General features: G+C 66.7%; 3 protein-coding genes across 6 annotated transcripts; 1 reads left to right on the top strand and 2 right to left on the bottom strand.

The window, feature by feature from the left end:
• Nucleotides 1-5536: 5536 nt before the first annotated feature.
• On the bottom strand, nucleotides 5537-8499 carry LOC142088284 (membrane-spanning 4-domains subfamily A member 12-like). Of its 3 annotated transcripts, XM_075163463.1 has the most exons (7): nucleotides 8350-8499; nucleotides 8027-8146; nucleotides 7691-7747; nucleotides 7221-7352; nucleotides 6545-6658; nucleotides 6379-6462; nucleotides 5537-6045 (listed from the first exon to the last, which is right to left on the bottom strand). In XM_075163463.1, the coding sequence occupies exons 1-7, from the start codon at nucleotides 8437-8439 to the stop codon at nucleotides 6025-6027; spliced, it is 618 nt and encodes a 205-aa protein (XP_075019564.1). In that variant the 5' UTR covers nucleotides 8440-8499; the 3' UTR covers nucleotides 5537-6024. The 3 variants fall into 3 exon arrangements, with proteins under 3 accessions (XP_075019564.1, XP_075019563.1, XP_075019565.1); XM_075163462.1 differs by having other exon boundaries at nucleotides 5538-6462; nucleotides 8350-8498; XM_075163464.1 differs by lacking the exon at nucleotides 5537-6045 and having other exon boundaries at nucleotides 6369-6462; nucleotides 6545-6651; nucleotides 8350-8498.
• Nucleotides 8500-10233: 1734 nt separating this feature from the next.
• On the bottom strand, nucleotides 10234-13320 carry LOC142088013 (zona pellucida sperm-binding protein 3-like). The gene is made up of 9 exons (XM_075162818.1): nucleotides 13251-13320; nucleotides 12578-12750; nucleotides 11959-12071; nucleotides 11673-11776; nucleotides 11399-11570; nucleotides 11137-11248; nucleotides 10839-11019; nucleotides 10593-10757; nucleotides 10234-10510 (listed from the first exon to the last, which is right to left on the bottom strand). The coding sequence occupies exons 1-9, from the start codon at nucleotides 13318-13320 to the stop codon at nucleotides 10269-10271; spliced, it is 1332 nt and encodes a 443-aa protein (XP_075018919.1). The 3' UTR covers nucleotides 10234-10268.
• Nucleotides 13321-15029: 1709 nt separating this feature from the next.
• On the top strand, nucleotides 15030-17187 carry CBLIF (cobalamin binding intrinsic factor). 2 transcript variants are annotated; one of them, XM_075162817.1, is made up of 9 exons: nucleotides 15030-15146; nucleotides 15267-15446; nucleotides 15584-15727; nucleotides 15817-15960; nucleotides 16037-16212; nucleotides 16293-16533; nucleotides 16638-16779; nucleotides 16870-16988; nucleotides 17059-17187. In XM_075162817.1, exons 1-9 carry the CDS (start codon nucleotides 15077-15079, stop codon nucleotides 17118-17120), a joined length of 1278 nt encoding a protein of 425 aa, XP_075018918.1. In that variant the 5' UTR covers nucleotides 15030-15076; the 3' UTR covers nucleotides 17121-17187. The 2 variants fall into 2 exon arrangements, with proteins under 2 accessions (XP_075018918.1, XP_075018917.1); XM_075162816.1 differs by having other exon boundaries at nucleotides 16635-16779.
• The last annotated feature ends 248 nt before the right edge of the window (nucleotides 17188-17435 follow it).

Genomic DNA, 17435 nt, shown 5'->3' with positions numbered 1-17435 from the left:
TGCTGCTGACGGCGCCGGGAGGAGGTGCCGGTGGCCTTCCTCCATCCCACCGGTGGCCTTCCTCCATCCCACCGGTGGCCTTCCTCCATCCTGCAGCCCCGGCGGGGGAGCGAGCACTTGGCCTTGTAAAGAGCTGCAACTGGCGGCACGGCTTTCCAGGAAAAACACGGAGATGGACGAGATTCAACCGCGCCTCTTCATCGCACTCCCGATGCCTCTTAGCCTTTAGTTTCTGCTGGTAACTCGTCTCCGGAGGGAGAGCCTCTCTCGACACCCCGATGCTAACGAGTCCTGCGCTGCCTGGGATCTCGTTCCAGCCCCGGCAGCACCCGAGGGGTAAGGAACACTTTAGCACCCGTGGAAATGCTGGGATCCCCTCTTTAGCCTTTACACAGGCAGGGTGTCCTCCAGCATAAGCGATGGCTCGTGTTCCCAGCCGAAAGCGCCTGCTACGGTGGATTTCCTCCCAAATCCGCCTTTTCAGATTCCTAAAGCATTCCTGAAGTTTCAGCCTTTCAGCCAGAAACAGCCGTGACTGCCCTCGGCCCGGCAGCCGGGCTTGGTGAAGTGGCTGAGCAAAAAAAACCCTTTTCCGAGCGAGGTATCCGTGGAGAAAGCGCTCTTCCCTTTCTAAATAAAGCCAGGTCCAGCTGGGGATGGCAGGAGCCCAAGGTAGGAGGTTACGATTTATTTTGGAAACAGATGCCAGAGGAGGTGAAGCCTTTAAGCGTCTGGCTGAGCAGATGCAGGGAAGTGGCAAGCCCGGCCGGTGGAGCCTTCCAGCCCTTTATTTGCAGGAATTTCTGGCTTTGCCGATATACACAACGCATTCTTCGGATTTTTTTTTGATTTTTTTTTTTTTTTAGGTCGAGTTTTGCTCTCCCGACAGCTGGAAATCTTTTCTTTGCTGCTTATTCTTCCTTTTAAATCTCCAGGAGCCGCTCACGCACGGGCTGAGTGCTGGTGCCGGGCGAAACGTCTGCCCCACGAGCGTGGTTTTCGGCACGGCTGGAGGAGCGCAAACACCCCTGGGCCGGTGGCTGGGGACTCCCACGTCGGTGGCTTCAGTACCACGGGCCGGTGTCCCTTAGGGTGTCACGGGGGAAGCCTGGCTGGGTGCTGAGGCTCAGGGGGGGGGTTCAGTGAGAGCCCCCCCAGCATCCCCTCCCACCAGCGCAGGACAAGTTTACGAGCCTGGTGGAACTGAAAGTCCTTTTCCAAACCCCAAAAAGCCCTGTTTTTTTCCAAAGAAAATAGATTGCGATGGAGAAATGCTTTTCACAGAAGGTTGCTGCTTCCTGTGAAAAACTTTATATCCCCATAAAAATACCAAAAGTCAACATTTTCCTTTGCCTCCAAATGTTTCTGGTCCTCACAGGGCTGTTACGATACTGGTTCCAGAATGAGAAAGCCACATTTTCTGGGACAGGTTTCAGGTTTTTTTTTAAAAAAAAAAGCAGCTGGCTTTTATCTGTGCCGTGTTGCCGGGGAGGCGCAGCAGTCCCGGGGCGGTGGTGGTGCCAACCCTTCAATTTTCCCTGCAGACAAACGCGCTGGTCTGTAATCCCAGACCCAGCGTTGTCCCCACTCTGTGTCCCAAAAACCCACGGAGGGAACCTCCTCCGAGGGTGTTCAACACCGAGGTATCCATCCTGGCTTAGGAAACCTGGAGCCAGGAGCAGGCAGAGGCGGGCAGGGGGGCTGGGGGAGCGTCGCTGCCTGCTGGGGTGGTCCTTACCCATTTTGCGGCACCGGGCTGCTCAAGGTGGCTGCTCCAGCGCTGGTGGGAATAGCCGTGGTGGGACCTGTGGCACCTTAGGAGAACGCAACAGGGAGGGAAATGCATTGCGAGAAGGGAGCTCAAACCGCAACCGGAGGTGATCTTTCGGGGCAGGGACTGCGCCGCGGAAGACCCCTCGAACAAGGGGCTGTCATACGTGGCGCACGCAGGGCCAGCCTCTCAGTGACACCCCCCACCCAACCGCCCTAAAGGCTTTTGGGCGGGAGTCCAGCGGTTGGGGTTCGCGCTGTCGTTTGGGGCGCCGCGGCATCACTCCTAAAGCCCGTCCCAGATGCGTCCGTCATCGCCTTCCCGTTACCTTCCAGCCTTTGATCCGTTTGCGCCCAATAAAACGCCTGATGCTGCAGAAAAGCTCCAGCGCATCTCCAAGGCTTCACCGACACCCGTGCCCTGGGACATTGTGGCACTCGGAGGAGCCGGGGTGCCAGGAGCCAGCACCGCTGCACCCCAGGGAAACGCTGGGAGCGGAGACCTCTCCCCTTATCGCGCGGATACCCCCTTTCCTCTCTGCCACCACGGAGCTGGAGCGGATGAACTGCTGGGGGAGGAGGAGGAGGAGGAGGGTGTGAAGCAGCGGGTACTGCCCCAAAACCAAGGGGACACCTCCAGCTCGGGGAGCGCCGGGGGAACCCCCGTACCAGGAACCCTCCCCAGATGAAGTAGCAGGACCTGATGGAGGAGACGAGGACCCCGCCGCAGCCCGGGTGGAGGATGCCCAGGGGACCTGGATGCCCTGGGGAGCAGAGGACGCGGGGCAGCCCGGCAGCGGCTGCAGCCCCGGGACGGGGGCACGGGCATGTGGGTGCTCGTCCTTACCCCCAGCTCCCCTTTCGGGGGGGTGACTGACACCAGCCTGCAGCAGCCAGCCCCGTGCAAGGCTCCGGCATCTCCCCGGAAGGTTTAGGGGGGGGAAGGTGACAAAAGGGTCTCTGGGCACTGTCCTCAGCGCTGCGGCATCCCAGGCACCGCAAGGGAGAGCAGTCGCAGCCGGCCCGGCTGCACCATTCCCCATGCACAGCACCAGGGCGATGCATCGATGCCCTTCAGCAGATTGTGACCCCCCCCTTTTCAGCTCCACATCTCGCCATTTCTCTCGTCGGGGGGTGCAGAGACCCCTCCTGCAGCCCAGCTCAGCCCACCACTGGCTTGCTGCATCACACGAAGACCGAGAACCACCGCACGCTCTCCCAGCCCTCCTTTCAGCCATCTTCTTCATCCTGAAGACCCCTCGCCCGCTCAGCCCCCCGGGCATCCTCCTTGCCCTTTCCCAGATCCCCTCCAGGGCTTCAGCATCCTTCCAAGATGCGGGATGGAAGGATGCGTTTGGGATCCAGGCGCTCCCCAGCTTTACCCAGGGATGTAAAGCAGCCCCAGCAGCTCCCCTCCCCCAAACCACCAGCATTTCACGGACCCCCGAGATCGCTGCCCAACACCGAGCTGCCCTTCTCCTCTGCCACCCCACGCCTTGTCCCCAGGGGCCCTTTCCCTCCAAGGGGGGCTGCCGAGAGAAGCCCCGAGGTCCTTCGGCCCGTGCCCACCCCGAGGAGCAGGCAGGGGAGCATCCCCCAGCGCCGCGGGGCAGGGAGCGGGTACGCAGGGGAGGTCAGCCCTGTGCCCGGTGCGGGGGTCCGGCGTGGCGGGGGTCTCCCCGGGGAACATTCACGGCTCACGGCAGTTGAAGGAAGCCAGAGCTTTCCAAGCAGTGCCGGTGACACCGGGCAAGAGGGGCTCGTCCCGTGCTCCCCACCTCCACCTCGGGGACGGTTGCGACTGCGGCAGACGCCATAAACACGAGCTGCTCCGAGACGCTGAGTGCCGAGCCCGGCACGAGCCAGGGCCAGGGGCTCCCTCTGCCTCTCCCAGCCCAGAGACGCTGCGGGAGGCCACCGGGCACGGAGGTCTCCCCGCAGGGGTCCCTGCCCTGCGAGCCCCCCAACCCTCCCCATCACGGCAGAGAGGTGGCACCGGGGCGCACGGCGTCCCGGCCCAGCCGTGGGGCACGCTCCGTGCCGTCCCTCGGGGTACCCGGCTCCCGGCGGGCCCCGTCCTCGCCGGCACGGGACGGCGCTGCCAGCCTTTGCCCCAGCGTTTCTCCCGCCCGCGTTGCCACCCTTTTTATGGCCCTTTGGTCGCCGCCACCTTCCCGGCTCACCAGCACCGTGTGTCCCCAAGCGAGTCCCTCCCCGTCACCCTGCCGGGTCCCCAGACCCTCTCTGTCCCCAACCCTGAGAGGTGCCCGCTCCTCCCCAGGAGGTTTCAGGGCTGCATAATGCATAGAAGTAGACATATAGAAAAGAAACACATTTCCCTAGAGCCTTAAAACACCTATTCCTGCCTTTCCAGCTGCACCTAAACAGAGCGAAGCGGCAGAAAACCTTGAAAGCCCGTGGAAAGATCATCTGGGTTTAAAGATCGAGGGGCTCTGGGTTATCGCCGGGCTAACGCCTGATTTCACGGGAAGGGGCTTTTTGCCCTTGGCAGCACGAGGCTGGCCCCGACCCAGCAGCGGCTCGGCCTGTGGGATGCTCCGGGGAAAAAAGAGCCCGATGCCGGCGGAGGGTGAGCAGGGAGGGAACCTCCCCGGCTGCCGTGGGAGAGGAGGTACGGGAGGTTCCGGAGCCAGAGGTGAGGAGCCGGAGCCGTAAATGGGCCGTGAACGCGGGATGAGCAGAGGCAGCCTCTCCATCCCGCTCCCCCAATCTCCGGGGCTTTTCCTACCAAACCGGCTCATTATTTTTTCAGAGCTGGGAACAGAAATAACTGACAGCGAGTGAATAATCCATGAGGCTTTGGCTGAGCAGCGCGAGCATTGTCAGGGCGGGGGGGGGGGGGAGCTGTTGAAACAAGAAAGAAAACATTTAACTCAACCCAAAACTAAAGAGATGCTTGAGAGGCGCTCCCTGACCCTGCTCCGGGGCTGGGGGTGAGGGCTGGGGGCAGACGCTGTCCCCAAACAGTGGGGGATGCCCCAGGGAGCGAGATCCCCCCCTTAGGGCACCGACAACACACCATGGTGCTCCCACCCCTCCGAAAATCAGTGCCGGGCTCTCCCTCCTCACCTCCATCCCGGGCTCTCCATGAGCTCCGGCTCCGCCTGTACCAGACGCTCAGCACCACCCTTGCTCCTCGTTAGGCTCTCGAGCGTCCCCACCGCTGCGGGGTGCTCGGGGGTGGAAGTCAGTAACGAGCTCGTCAGGAGCCACCAAACCTCTCTGCTGGTTAAAAATGGGCCAAGAAGCCTTTGGTCTGAATTCCTACCCCCGAGATGGGGGATTTTGGAGGGACTGCAGCGCAGGTGAGGTTCGGGAGCACTCATCAGTCCCTCGGCTCCGTTCCCAGCCTCGGGGGAAGAGGGAGCACGTGTCACCGGTGTCCCCGTGTCACCCCAAGGAGCAGCCCCAGCCCAGGGAGAGCTCCTTGGCTGTTGTAAGAACCCGGAGCTGCTGCCGTCACCGTCATCGCCGCCGGCTGACCAGCTGCTCCAGCAGCGCTAAATATAGCGAGCCATGCCGCTATGTATATATGGGGGATATAGGGGGGCAGATTTCCTTGGGGGGGAGCAGGTACCGGGGGTGCTGTCACGTCTTGCCGTCTCCAGCGGGACCAGAGGAGGGTGATGGGCACGGGAGACCCCTGAAGCCAGGCGGGATGAGCCCCTTGCCGGACAGACAGCGGCTCTGCGGGGGGGATTGGCAGCTCCCATGCTGAGAAATCCCCAAAATAAGGAGAGACAGGCCCGGCCGGAGCGTTTATTTCAAAGATAAAATAAAGCCAAGGGGGTACGAGCCGAGGTAGACGGTCCGGCCACCCGCGCGGCTCCTGGCATCCGTCGGGGTCTCTATAAGGTACCTGCTACATGGCTACCAGACCTCACGGGGGTCCTGAACCCCGATGTGAATGAACCCCAGCAGCCAACCGGGTATTTACGGGCAGAAACACCCTGGGAAGCCCCAAGATGTCCCCCTCCCCAGAGAAGCCCCTTCTCCCAAACAGCCAGCAGGTGAAGAGCCCCTCTTTGAGACCTAGCGCGGGCGCAGGAGATGGGCAGGGAGGGGGCAAAGTTGGGGTGCTTGCTGGCTTTCGGGAGGGGGTACTAGCGTGTCCCAGCCTGCAGCGCAGCGGGAGGAGGATGCCGTAGCCCTGGACAGGGGGAGCTGGCTGGGGACGGTTTTGGGAGCGTGGAGGCAGGACCCCGCACCGACGTCCTCAGGGCCAGCGCCTCGCTAGACTTGGGGGGCGGCCAGCTGCAAAGAAACCCCAGAGCTGCTGCTTCTGGGAAGGGACAGGGCTCGGGGTGGCCCCCCGACACCCACCGCCCCGTGGGGTCCGCAGGGTCTCCGACCTCTCCTCCTCCCCCCCCGCGCCCGCCCATGCCTGCGGCAGCGCCCGGCGCAGCGAGGCGGAGGTGCCGGGGTGCTCCCCGGGAAGGGGGGGGGCATGCTTTCCCGGGGTGGGGGAGGCACCGGCGGCGGCGGGAGGAGGTCTGTCATGCAGGCAGGGGTCGGACGCTGCTCCTGGGAGCCAGCCCAGCCCCGACTCCGCTTCTAGCTGGGCTGCTCTTTGGGGTCGTAGATCACCTCGGTGTAGCTGGGCGGCTGGGGCAGGTCGGTCAGCGGCACTGCCAGGTCCACCTGCGTGGTGCTGGGCACGATCAGCATGGCCTGGGGGAGAGCAGGGGGGGGGGAACGGTGCTGGGGGTCCGGATGGGGCTCAGTCCTGCTGCCCTTCGCCCCCCTGCCCTACCTCGTTGGAGCTGAGGCGGGTGGCCCGGCACCAGAAATTGGCGGTGGCCACGGCGATGCAGAACTCCAGGATGGTGAAGATGAGCAGCACGATGGAAATCCCGTTCCCTGCGAGCTCCAGGACAGGGAAAGCCCCATCAGCAGCGCCCAGGAGGATGAAACCCAGGCTCAGCCCCACAGGGTGCACCCCACCCCACGTTTTGGGGTGAGGATTTGGGGGTTCCCCTCCTCTATCTCCCACCGATCCTAAGCACTGCAGCCCCGACACCGAGGTCTCACTCGGAGCCCTGCGCCTCGCTGCTTTTACAGCTTGCGGAGAGAAACGGGCGCTTCCAGGGTGTGAGTCATCTCCTGAGGTATCAGCCTAAAATAGGTCAGGCGCACGGCGCCGCGCCGGCAGCCGGCCCCGCGGTCGGGGTGCCGCCGGCCACGGGCTCCCCGCTCCCCAACGGCGACGGGGCTGAACCCCGCAGAGGAGCCTGGCAAAGCCCCCCCGCCCCCAGGGAAGGGCTCAGGCAGCATCCAGGGGGGAGGCAGGACAGCCCCCAGGAGGGATGGAGAAGGGGGCAGGGGAGGTTCCCAAAAGGCTTAGCCATGTCCGGGCAAGCTCAGCCAGCCCTGGGCACCGCGGCTCTGAAAGCGGAGGCTGGGGGGGGGCCGGCTGTGCCCCCGCTTACCAGGACGAGATAGTTGTAGTAGTCGAAGCTGGAGCGGTAGAGCCCGTTCAGGTTGAGGTCTACGATGAAGGCGACGATGCCCAGCAGAGCGAAGATGGCGCTGATGACGTTCATGGTCTGGCTGCCCTTCACCTGCAGGCATGGAAAGGCTTTTGGGGCCGGCTTTGGGGCAGGCGTCAGACCCCAAAGAGGGTGGGGGACACCCACCGCCCCGGCTCTGCGGCACTGCCCGGCCGAGCCCCGGGGGACCGGTCGCGGGTAACAGCTCAGGCTGCCTTTGGGGTGGTTTTTTTGGTTTTGGTTTTTTTTTTTTTTCCACTTCCCTCCTTCCCATTGCTCATTTCCAGAAACAACCCTGGCGCAAGCTGCAAACCTGGCTTTGCCCCGATGGGTTTCCCCCGGGGGTCGAGCTGCTCCCACCCGCCCGCCCCCCTCCTCCAGCAGCGCTGGGGATCCCCGGGGACACTCACCGCACACTCTGTGGGGCTCTTCTCCGCCCCGATGGAGAGGCAGCCTGAGATGATGAACTGTGCCGGGAGAAAGGGGGACAATCAGCCGCCGCCGAGGTCACCCTGAGCCCCCCAAACCCACCCAGCATCAACAAGCTGCCCACGGGCACGGCCCCACGGCTCTCAGGGGCACGGCGATCCCCCCTTGGGGGCTGTTAGTCCTTGACTTTTACAGCTGCTGAACCAGAATCCCCCTGCCCCCAGTCCCCGGGGACCTTGGGACCCCGGTGGGCATCCCTTTTCACCAGTGGGCATCCTTCACCAGTGGGCATCCCTCCCCGGCCCCACGCTACGCACAGACACGCCGCCCAGGAAGGGGATCTCGCCGATGATGAAGACGGAGGTGTAGACGTTGGTGAGCGTCGTCAGGACGATCCCGAAGCCGATGTGCATGAAGCCGGTCATGATCTGGATGGTCTGCGGGATGGGGCAGGGCGAGAATGGGGCCAAATCACACCCCCCCACACCCCACTGCCCTGGGGATTGGGGTGTCCCGGTCCCCGAGCCTCTCCGGGGGTCGCAGCATCCCCTGGGGGATCAGCAGGAGGGGCAGAAAGCTCCGGGGATGGGGTTGGGGGGGATTTTTCAGGGGTGCCAGCCCTCCCCCCCCCCCGACTCACCCCCATCACTCGGTTCTTGCCCTTGGGCAGGGTCTCGGCCGTGTACATCACGGCGCGGCTGCCCAGCCGCAGGCTCCCCATCCCCTGCATGGAGGCAGCGGGGGGCAGCGGGCCGGCCCGCAGCGGGACCCCCCCCCCGCCGCCGCCGCCGCCGCCAGTCCCCGGAGCAGCCCGGTCCCCGCCGGGGCCGCCCCCGCCCCACCCCGCCTTGCCGGGCTCCCATTGGTGCAGCGCGGTTGATGTCAGAAGCTGCAGCATCCCCGGGCCACCGCCCAGCCCACGCGTGACCCCACGACCCACGGGGGGACCCCACTACTCGGAGCAGATGGGGGGGAGGAGGCTGCCCCCCCAAACCCACCCCACCCGTGGGTGCAGTGGGGAGAGGAAAGCGGGGCACCCCAGCTGCACTGGGGGGGGGGTGCTCAGTGTTGCCCCCCGCCCCGTTCAAGGAAGGGGTCCAGGGCACCGTGACCCCCCCCGGGGAAAGATGCTCAGCCCCCAACCCGCAGCACACCCAGGGCCACACGAAAGGGAGATGAGGAAAGTGGGGTGCCAGGGGTGCAAGGCTGCCCCAAAAGCCACCCCCCCCCCCCAAGCTGTGCTGTGCCCCCCCACCCCGCTGCGAGCCGTGCCCAGCCCCGCTCGCAGCCCCCATGCCCCAGCACCAGGCCGTGTTTACAGGAGCTCAGAAAGAAGAAAAAAAAAAAAAAATACGAAGCGCCTCTCCGCAGCGAGTTCCTGGAAGATCCATCACGGCATCCATTAGGCACCAAACGCCTCCTCCTCGCAGAGCCGGGGGCTGGCCCTGCCCGGACCCCCCCTCCCGGGGTCGTGGGGACCAGACCTCCCTGGCACCCCCTTCGCCCGACTCTACCCCCGCTCCCTGACTGCGGGAGGGGACCCCGAGCAGGTCCTGTCACCATCGCATGTCCCCCCCCCCAGCCAGCTACTCTCCGCTGCGCTGGCTTCACACCCAGCGTGCTGGCCCACGGTTTCAGGGTGTCCGGCCAAGAGGAGAAGCCAAAAGCTCCAAGCAGGGGAGAAAAAAAAACCAAAAGGCAGTAAATAATTAAAGCCCTGTGGACGAAGGGGACCACGCGATACCGCCCTACGCGCCCCCATCCTGCGCCTGGCGCTGCCCACGCGGCGAGCGGCCAAGAAGGCGAGGGTCCGCACGGCTCAGCGGTGACCACGGCACAGCTTGCCGGCCGCCGAGGACAGGCACGGCTCGCTTCCCCCGGCCGGCTCCCGCAGGAAAGCGGCACGAGGGCCCTCTGAGCCATGTCCCCCCCCCCCAAAGCCCAGGGACCTGCCCCACCACGGCCGAGCAGCTTTGGGAAGCGGGAGAGCAGCGAGGCACCTTCAGCCCATCTGCCCCCGTACAGCCCCACGCCTGGCAAAGCCAGGAGCCGAGATGCCCACGAGCTCCCACGTGGGACGCCAACCCCCCCCCCCCAGCAGCTCTGCTCTCGCCCCCCCCCTTTTCTGCAAACTGCCCCAGCACCCGGCACCCCCCAGAGCACCCCAGGGCAGGGGGCTGCAGCCGTGCCGGGGAGGGGGCCGCAGGCTGTGGCGCAGAGCGGCGCTGGCTCACCGTGCTGGTCCCTATTGCACCCCCATTCCACCCACCGCCCGGGCAGAGGGGGTGCCAGCGCTCTGCCCCCCCCGAGTCAGCCGGCTACCAGGAGCCATGCTTGCCGGGGACCCAGCCCTCCTTCCCACCCCGTGGTGGGTGGCGTGGGCTGTCTGGCAGCACCCCAGAGAAGCCAGTGGGACCCTTTGGGGTACACAGAGGCACTGGGGACATGTCACATCGCCCCCCCACCCCCTCACCCCGAGCAGCCAGGCCCCCACAGCCCCCTCCCACACTGACCCGGCACAGCCTTTCTACCACAGGTTTATTTCTAAAACAAGGAGGGTCACACAACGGCAGGGTCCGCAGGAGCAAAGGGGTTCCCGGGGGTGGCCCAGGCACCGCCGGCTGCGGTGGGGGCCATAGCCACAGCGTGGGGCTCCCCCAGGGCCGCCTCGGGACCCCCCACCCTCTGCCCACTCCGGTGACGCCGCACCGAGCAGTAGCAGCCGGCCATGCCCACGGCGGCGAGGATGGAGCACATGGCCACCATGGCCAGCGTGGTGCCCGGGACGGGGAGAGCCGACCCTGCGGGGAGAGGCAGCGGGGTGAGGGGGACGGCAGGGTCACCCCAGCCACCCCCCAGCACCGTGGGGCAGCTCGCACTCACCCGAGTCCCTCTTCTCCCCCCGCACCACGGGGACCGAGGGGCGGCGAGGCGGTGCCGTGCTGGGCTCCAGTGCCGTGGGGAGCCCCGTGGGGGCCGGGGACGAGCTGGGCAGAGCCGAGAGCAGCCCCAGGGGACCGAGGCGGACGCTGGCTTCCCCCAGGAGCCCTGCAAGGAGAAGCCCATCAGGCACCACTGGGCACAGGCATCCCCGTAGGGCTCAAGCGTCCCACCGAGGGGGTCTCTTACCTCCGCTGCCGGCCAGCCGGCGCCGCCGCCGGCCCCCGCAGCCGGCTGGAGAGCCGCAGCAGGAGCAGTCGGCCCCATCCGGGGAGCGCCAGGCGGCTGCCACACGGTCGTAGGAACAGGCTTTGCCAGAGGTGCTGCCAGCCCCCTCCGCCACAGCCTTCAGGTGACAGCGGAGGTAGATCTGCAGGGACAAGCATCCACCTGAGCTGCCCCATGGCTCTTCACCGATCACCCCCAGCCACCCCTCCCCACACTGGTGGGTGGGTGGGTGTCACCCCCAGATCCCGCTGGCACAGACCTGGCTGCCGGAGGCGTTTGGGAAGAGGAAGGTGTCCAGCTGGAAGCGGAGGAAGCCATCTCCACGCTGGGGTAGGAAGCGGGAGCGACCAAGCTGCCCATCCAGCAGGCACCTGCCGGGATGGGAGATGCGGTGAGACGGGCACTGCCACCCCCCCCCCGGGGCCAGCCGGGCTCTGCCACCGCCCGCAGGGTCCCGGCGAGGAGGGAGAGCGGCAATTTGGGCGAGCAGCCACCACCCTGCGCCCAGCCCCGGCGCTCACCCGTTGTCAGCGATGACCTCGTATTTCAGCCGCGCCGCCGCGCTCGGGCTGGCCACGCATTCGTCCACGAAGACCCTCAGGGGTGGGTGGGGGTCGGTGCTCACCGACGCCTCGATATTGATCAGCTCCCCCAGGGAATAGGTGGGCTGGCGCAGGCGGGAGGACCAGGTACCTGGAAGGCACATGGCTGGGGCTGCCCCGAGCATCGCCCCGGGGCCCCGGGGTCCCCCCTCCCACAGGGGAACAAGGGGGTCTGGGGCTCCCCCCCACTCACTGTCATACACATCCAAGGCGAAGCGCAAGCGTCTCCGGTGAGCGACGGTGGAGCCGAAGGGGACCCAGGTGGGCTGGATGGCTCCGGACGAAACGCTGCCCGTCCTGCACCACAGAGCATCCTCGAGTGGGGGGACAGGCTCCCGGGGGCACCCCCGCACCACATCCCCCACGGGCAGGCACCCCCCCCGCACCCTCCCTGCCCAGGACCGGGCACCGAGGGGTCCCACCGTGGATCACGCCCAGGGGCTCAGCCGGAGCCCGGCTCCGTGGGGGTCCCCGCTTACCTGGGGTAGTAACACTCCACGGGGAGGGAGAAGGGTCTGGCACGAGCCACGGGCCCCCCGGCCGAGGGGCGGTAGTGGAGGACGTTGCTGTAGCGGATGCTGTCCGGGAGGAGCTGGGGGAACGAGCAGACATGGGGCTGGAGGTGTCACCTGGGTCAGAGTGGGTGTCCCCTCCCTGTCCCCAGCACCCCGGAGGGTGCTGCCAGCCCGGGAGCCAGAAAGCTCCTCGGCGCACGGTGAGAGCCAGGTTTCAGGTCATCGGTAACGGTCCCGCTCATTTTAACTGGCGTTGCCACCCTCACACAAAAGGTGGGTGTCCCCGTGGGTGCTGCCGGGTGCCCTCCCCATGGGGACGGTGCCAGGGGGACGGCAGGACCCGGGGGTCCAGCCCTGGAGCTCACCCAACACATGGGTACAGTGACAACGATGGCACGGGCACCCCGGGGAAATGGGTGGTTGTGGAGGACCCACCAGGTCTCCTTCTCAGACACGGGGGCTTCGGCAGTCACAGCCAAGTGACACTGCCCCTCCCCTGTGGGACACGGTCCCCTGCCTTCCATCCCACACCCACCCCAAGGAGGACCGCATCAGGGACACGTGGTCACCCCCGGCTCCTCACCTCCAGGGTGGTCCCGCAGCCCACGAGTGGGTGCTCCAGCCGGTATCCGTCCCCGTCAGCGGCGGTCACCCCGCAGCCGGCTCCCAGCGTCAGCTCCCCACCGGCCACACGGCTCCCCAGGAGGCCAGCCCGCACCGCCACGGAGAGCCACGCGTGGCCACACGTAACGGAGACTGTGGCAGGGCGAGGAGAGGGAGGGCTGAGCCGCTCGCTGGGGACCCCCAGGCTGCCTGCTCCCAGGGGCGCAAGGCGGGCGAGCCCCCGGTACAGACATCCCCTGGGGCTCCCCCGTTTTAGCACCTACAGCCTCGGGGAGCACAGGGACGGAGGCGGCCCCAGGGGCTGAGCTGCTCTGTGCCGTCACCCCAGGGCACCGATGCGGCCATGATGCTCCTGAAGGGTCCCCAACGGGGAGGTGGGGGAGATGTGGGACCCACCCCAGGGCTCCCCTCGCTCCGGATCCGGCCCCTCAGCCCCACGCCTGGTGCTTGGGGCAGTTTGACCTACAGACCTGCCTGGTCCTCCTCCGCTGGCACCCGGGCCCCCCACCCCGCAGCAAACAGCCGTGCCCAGGGCAGAGGCACCCAGCAGCCCAGCCTGGGGGGCACCGCCCGCTCCCCCTCCCCGGGCCAGACCCAGCAGGACTCCCCCCCACCCCAAAACAGCCCCTTACCCAGGGCATCCTGCGCCCAGGCTGCGGCCGCAAGAAAGAACACAAACCACCCTCCCCTGAGAGCCTTCATCGTGATGGAGGAGGAAGAGGAGGGGCAGCCTCCGCTGATGGCTTTTACACCTGGGCCAAGGTCGGCGGCCGCAGCTCTCCCAATGGGAGGCCGGGTGGTCCCTGCAGCCCCTCGCCCAGCCCCTCGCACCCACCTGGGGCCCGTCTCCGCAGAGCCCTCCTCCTCCCGGGGGCAAACCGAGGGCCCCGGTCCCTGTCCCTATCCTTGCCCCGGCCCTGCTCCTTCCCCTGGTCCTGGTCCCCGTCCCTGCCTGGGGGGTGATGGAGAAGGTGGGGGGTCAATCTCTGGCCACCTCTCCTCGCCCCAAAAGCAGGCTGGCCCTCGCACGCAGGGTGACGAGCGTCTCCTTGGGGCACCCTCCCACTGCAGAGCCTCTGGGGAAACTGAGGCACAAAGGGGCACTGACCCCTGTCCCTCGGGCTGTGCTGGGACGAGGGGGCACACGGCTCGCCCAGGGACCCCCAAGCCTGCCCTTCCCATCCCGGCTGCCTCCGGGGACCCCCCCTGCCCTCCAGGCAGGGGAAGGGGTGACAGGCAGGGCTGGTCCTGCCACTGGCCGGACCCTCTGTCCCCGTGGGAGCCCGTGACACCCCTGTAGCCCCCGTGGTGAGCAGCCTGGGGCAGGAGATGACCCGGTCGGTGGACCCGGAGCTGCCCCCAAGCCCCCCCATCCTGCTCGCCCCACGGCTGCCCCTGCCCGGAGCGCAGCGTTGGAGGCAGAGCTGCTGCGTAACCGTGGCCGCTACGTGGTCACCCACGCTGGTAAGGAAGGTCCCCGCCGGCGCACTCCGTCCCCGGTGCAGAATCCGGCTTTTATTCTTGTTAAATTTCCTGCCGTTGACCACTACCCGACGCTCCCACCCAGCCGCAGGGCTCTTGTCCCTTGAGAGAGTCACCAGCACCTCCCAGTTTGGTATCGACAGCAGACTGGGTAAGGGTGCGTTGAACCGCAGTGACTGGTCTCCAGCCAGCCGCAGCCCCATTCCCTGCAGCCCCGTCCAGCCAGTCCTTCACCCAGCGCACCCTGTACCGGCTCCCCTCCCAGCTGGACACCTTCTCCAGAAGGATGCTGCGAGGGTCAGGTTCAAAACCCTTACCAAAATCCAGAAAAACAACATCCAGCCCCTTCCCGTCACCCCCGAGGGGGGGTGACCTTATCGTAGCAGGATATCGAACCAGTTAGACAGGAATTTCCCTTTCTCAACCCGTGCTGACCGTGCCTGGTGATGGCATCGTCCTTTAAACGCTCTTCGATAGCACCCAGCCTGACCTCCTCCACCATTTTTCCGGGTGCTGAGGTTGGAGGGACGGGGCTGCCGTTTCCTGGAAAGTACCAGCCCTTTTTGTAAATAGGGATACGGCTGACGCCAAGCCAGCGGGGACCTCCCCGGGCGCCCAGGACCTTGGGTAGGTGACTGGGGGGGGGGGGGGTCCTGCTGTGACACCCACCGGGGATGAATCCCACCCAGCCCCGCAGGCTCAGGGACATTTAACTGGTACAACCGGTCCCTTACGATTTCAGTGATCTCAAATGGAAAAATTACTGTCCCCGCAGCCGTGACCCTTCAACTCTATTTGACACCTTCGGGCATGCAGATAAGCCGGCAGCGCTTGGCAGTGCCGGGGCGGCTGTGGGAGGGCAGGTGACCGGAGAAAGGCACTGGGAGCAGCTAAAAGCAGGGAAGACGCCCGGAGATAGGAGTGCCCACGGGACTCTGCCGGCCCGAGTGGATCCGCTTGCCCCGAGGACGAGAGGATGCTCGGCGTGGCTTTTGGCATCGGGGTCCTGCTGGCCCTGGCGGGCGGCACGGCCGCGCAGGGCTGCGGTGAGCATCAGCCCTCCCGCGGAGGCACCGGAGAGGGACCGGTGGCCCTGTGAGGGGCTGCGTGGAGGGGACGTGGGGTCCTTGGTGACCTCCCGCCCCGGTGGCCCCTCTATCTTCCAGTCGCCCCGCACGAACTGGTCTCCAAGATGCTGCAGCGCCTGGAGGACTCCGTCAAGATGGACGAGCCGCCGAACCCCAGCGTCCTGCTGGCCATGAACCTGGCCGGGGCCACCGGCAGTAACACCCACAAGTGGCTGCTCCACCAGCTACAGGAGGAGGCCGTGGAGAGAGCCCAGAAAGGTAAGGAGGGGCGGGAGGTGCACCCCTGCCGCGGCACCCGCCCCCAGCAGACCCAGTACCCGTGCCAGTGCCGGTACGGGTACCGGTGCCAGGTCCCGGCCCCGCCGTGCGCCCCAGCTGCTCTCTTGTCCCCGCAGCCATGACCTCGGGAGAGGTGGCTCTGTACGTGCTCGCCCTCCTCTCCTCCTGCCAGAACCCCCAGCGCGTCCAGGCCCTGGGGCAGACCCTCGACCTCCTCCGCGTCCTGCAGCAGAAAACGGACGAGGAGATGGCCAGCCTGGGTACGGGAGGGAGGACCCGGGGTGCCCGGGGAGGTGTCACCCTCCCCGCGCCCCGGCCCCTCGTCAGCTCGCCGCACTTTGCTTGGCAGAGGCGGAGGGCATCCCGAAAACCACCCTGTACGGCGTGAGCCTGGACGCCCTGGGCCTGTGCCTGGCGGGAGCGGACGGCTACCAAGGGCCATCTGTGGTCCTGGCCAAGCAGGTGCTGAGCCCCGAGAGCCACCTCTCCGTGGGTAAGGGACTGCCCCGCCGCGTCCCCTCCACTGGCAAAACCCCGGTGGGCTTGGCAGTGACGCCGGGATCTCGCAGACACCCGTGCCGTGGCGGCGCTGGCGCTGGTGTGCACGTACGGCCAGACAGAGCTCCGTGATGTGCGGGAGCTGCTCTGGGAGGCACTGTCGACGGTGACCAACGGCTTCCTCGATGAGCAGGAGAAGGGGGATGGCATGATCGGGAACATCTACAGCATGGGGCTGGCCCTGCAGGTACGGCGGGTGGCTGTGGCACTGCGGCCACCCGGTCCCATTCCCGGGGCTGCTCATGTCACCTTCCGCCTTCTCCGCAGGCGCTGGTGGCCACGGGCAAGTTTTACGCCCCGCGGGATTGGGACTGCGCCCAGGCCTTCTCCGTGGTGTACAGCCATGACTACCACCAGCCCATGGCCATTGCCCAGGTCCTGCCTGCCCTGGTGGGCAGATCCTACCTGGAAGCGGCTGGCCTGGACTGCGCTGCCAGCGCCAGCGTGTCCCCAAGCCTCCGGCTGTCCTTGTCCCCAGAGCTGGAGGAAACAACGGGGGTTCACAGAGGTACGGCCGCCTGGAGCACCCCCAGACCCCGCAGGGACGATGCTCCCAGCCCCTGCCTGCCCCCTGCGCCGGGCGCCCACCCTGCCCCTCTCCCCTGCCAGCAGCCCCCATCACGGTGCACTACTCCATCACCAACAAGCTGCAGGGAAGGCACTTCACCTACACCACCTCGGTGAGGGTCCCCGCCGGCTCCACGCTGCTCCAGGTGCTGCAGGTGGCGGCGGCGGAGAAACCCGACATCTTTAGGTGAGAGCCAGAGGGGCCGGGGCGGGGGGGGGCGACCAGGGCATCCCCCCCCCGATCGATTCCTGAGCCCTGTCCTGCCCTCCCCGGCAGCTTCCAGACGAAGCAGACGTCCTGGGGTCCCATGGTGGTCTCCATCCACGGGCTGGCCGCCAACCCGGCCGACAGGACCTACTGGCAGTTCCTCAGCGGCGGGGACGCCCTGCAGGAAGGTGGGCAGCCCGGGGCGGGGGGCGCGGGGGGCCGCGGCGCTCCGGCCTCACGCCTGTCCCTTCGCCGCAGGGGTCGGCACCTACAAGCCGCAGGACGGGGAGCACGTCCAGGCCGTCTTCAGCACCTACTGAAGCCGCCGAGGGAGGCCCGGCCCCGCCGGGCCCACCATGAAGGGAATAAAGAGCCATTTGCAACACAGATCCGTGTGTGTGTGTGTGTGTGTGAGGCGGCGGTGCCCCGCGGCCCCTCCATGCCTCCAGGGGACACCGAGGCGGGGGGGGAGCCTGCCCGGCGGGGACCCATGCCCGGCACGGGGTGGGGGATCGCGGGCGACGTCGTGGAGGGACACGGGAGGGTGGATTCCACCGCGCTGGGCCCTCCCGGAACTCATGTTCTCCTCCGCGTTTCTCGGGTGCATCGGAGGGACGGATCGCTCTACCGGAAGT

The sequence above is a fragment of the Calonectris borealis genome, chromosome 14 (assembly GCF_964195595.1).
Source record: "Calonectris borealis chromosome 14, bCalBor7.hap1.2, whole genome shotgun sequence".
NCBI classification, from domain to species: Eukaryota; Metazoa; Chordata; class Aves; order Procellariiformes; family Procellariidae; genus Calonectris; species Calonectris borealis.
This window is presented reverse-complemented; position numbering and strand designations above follow the sequence as displayed.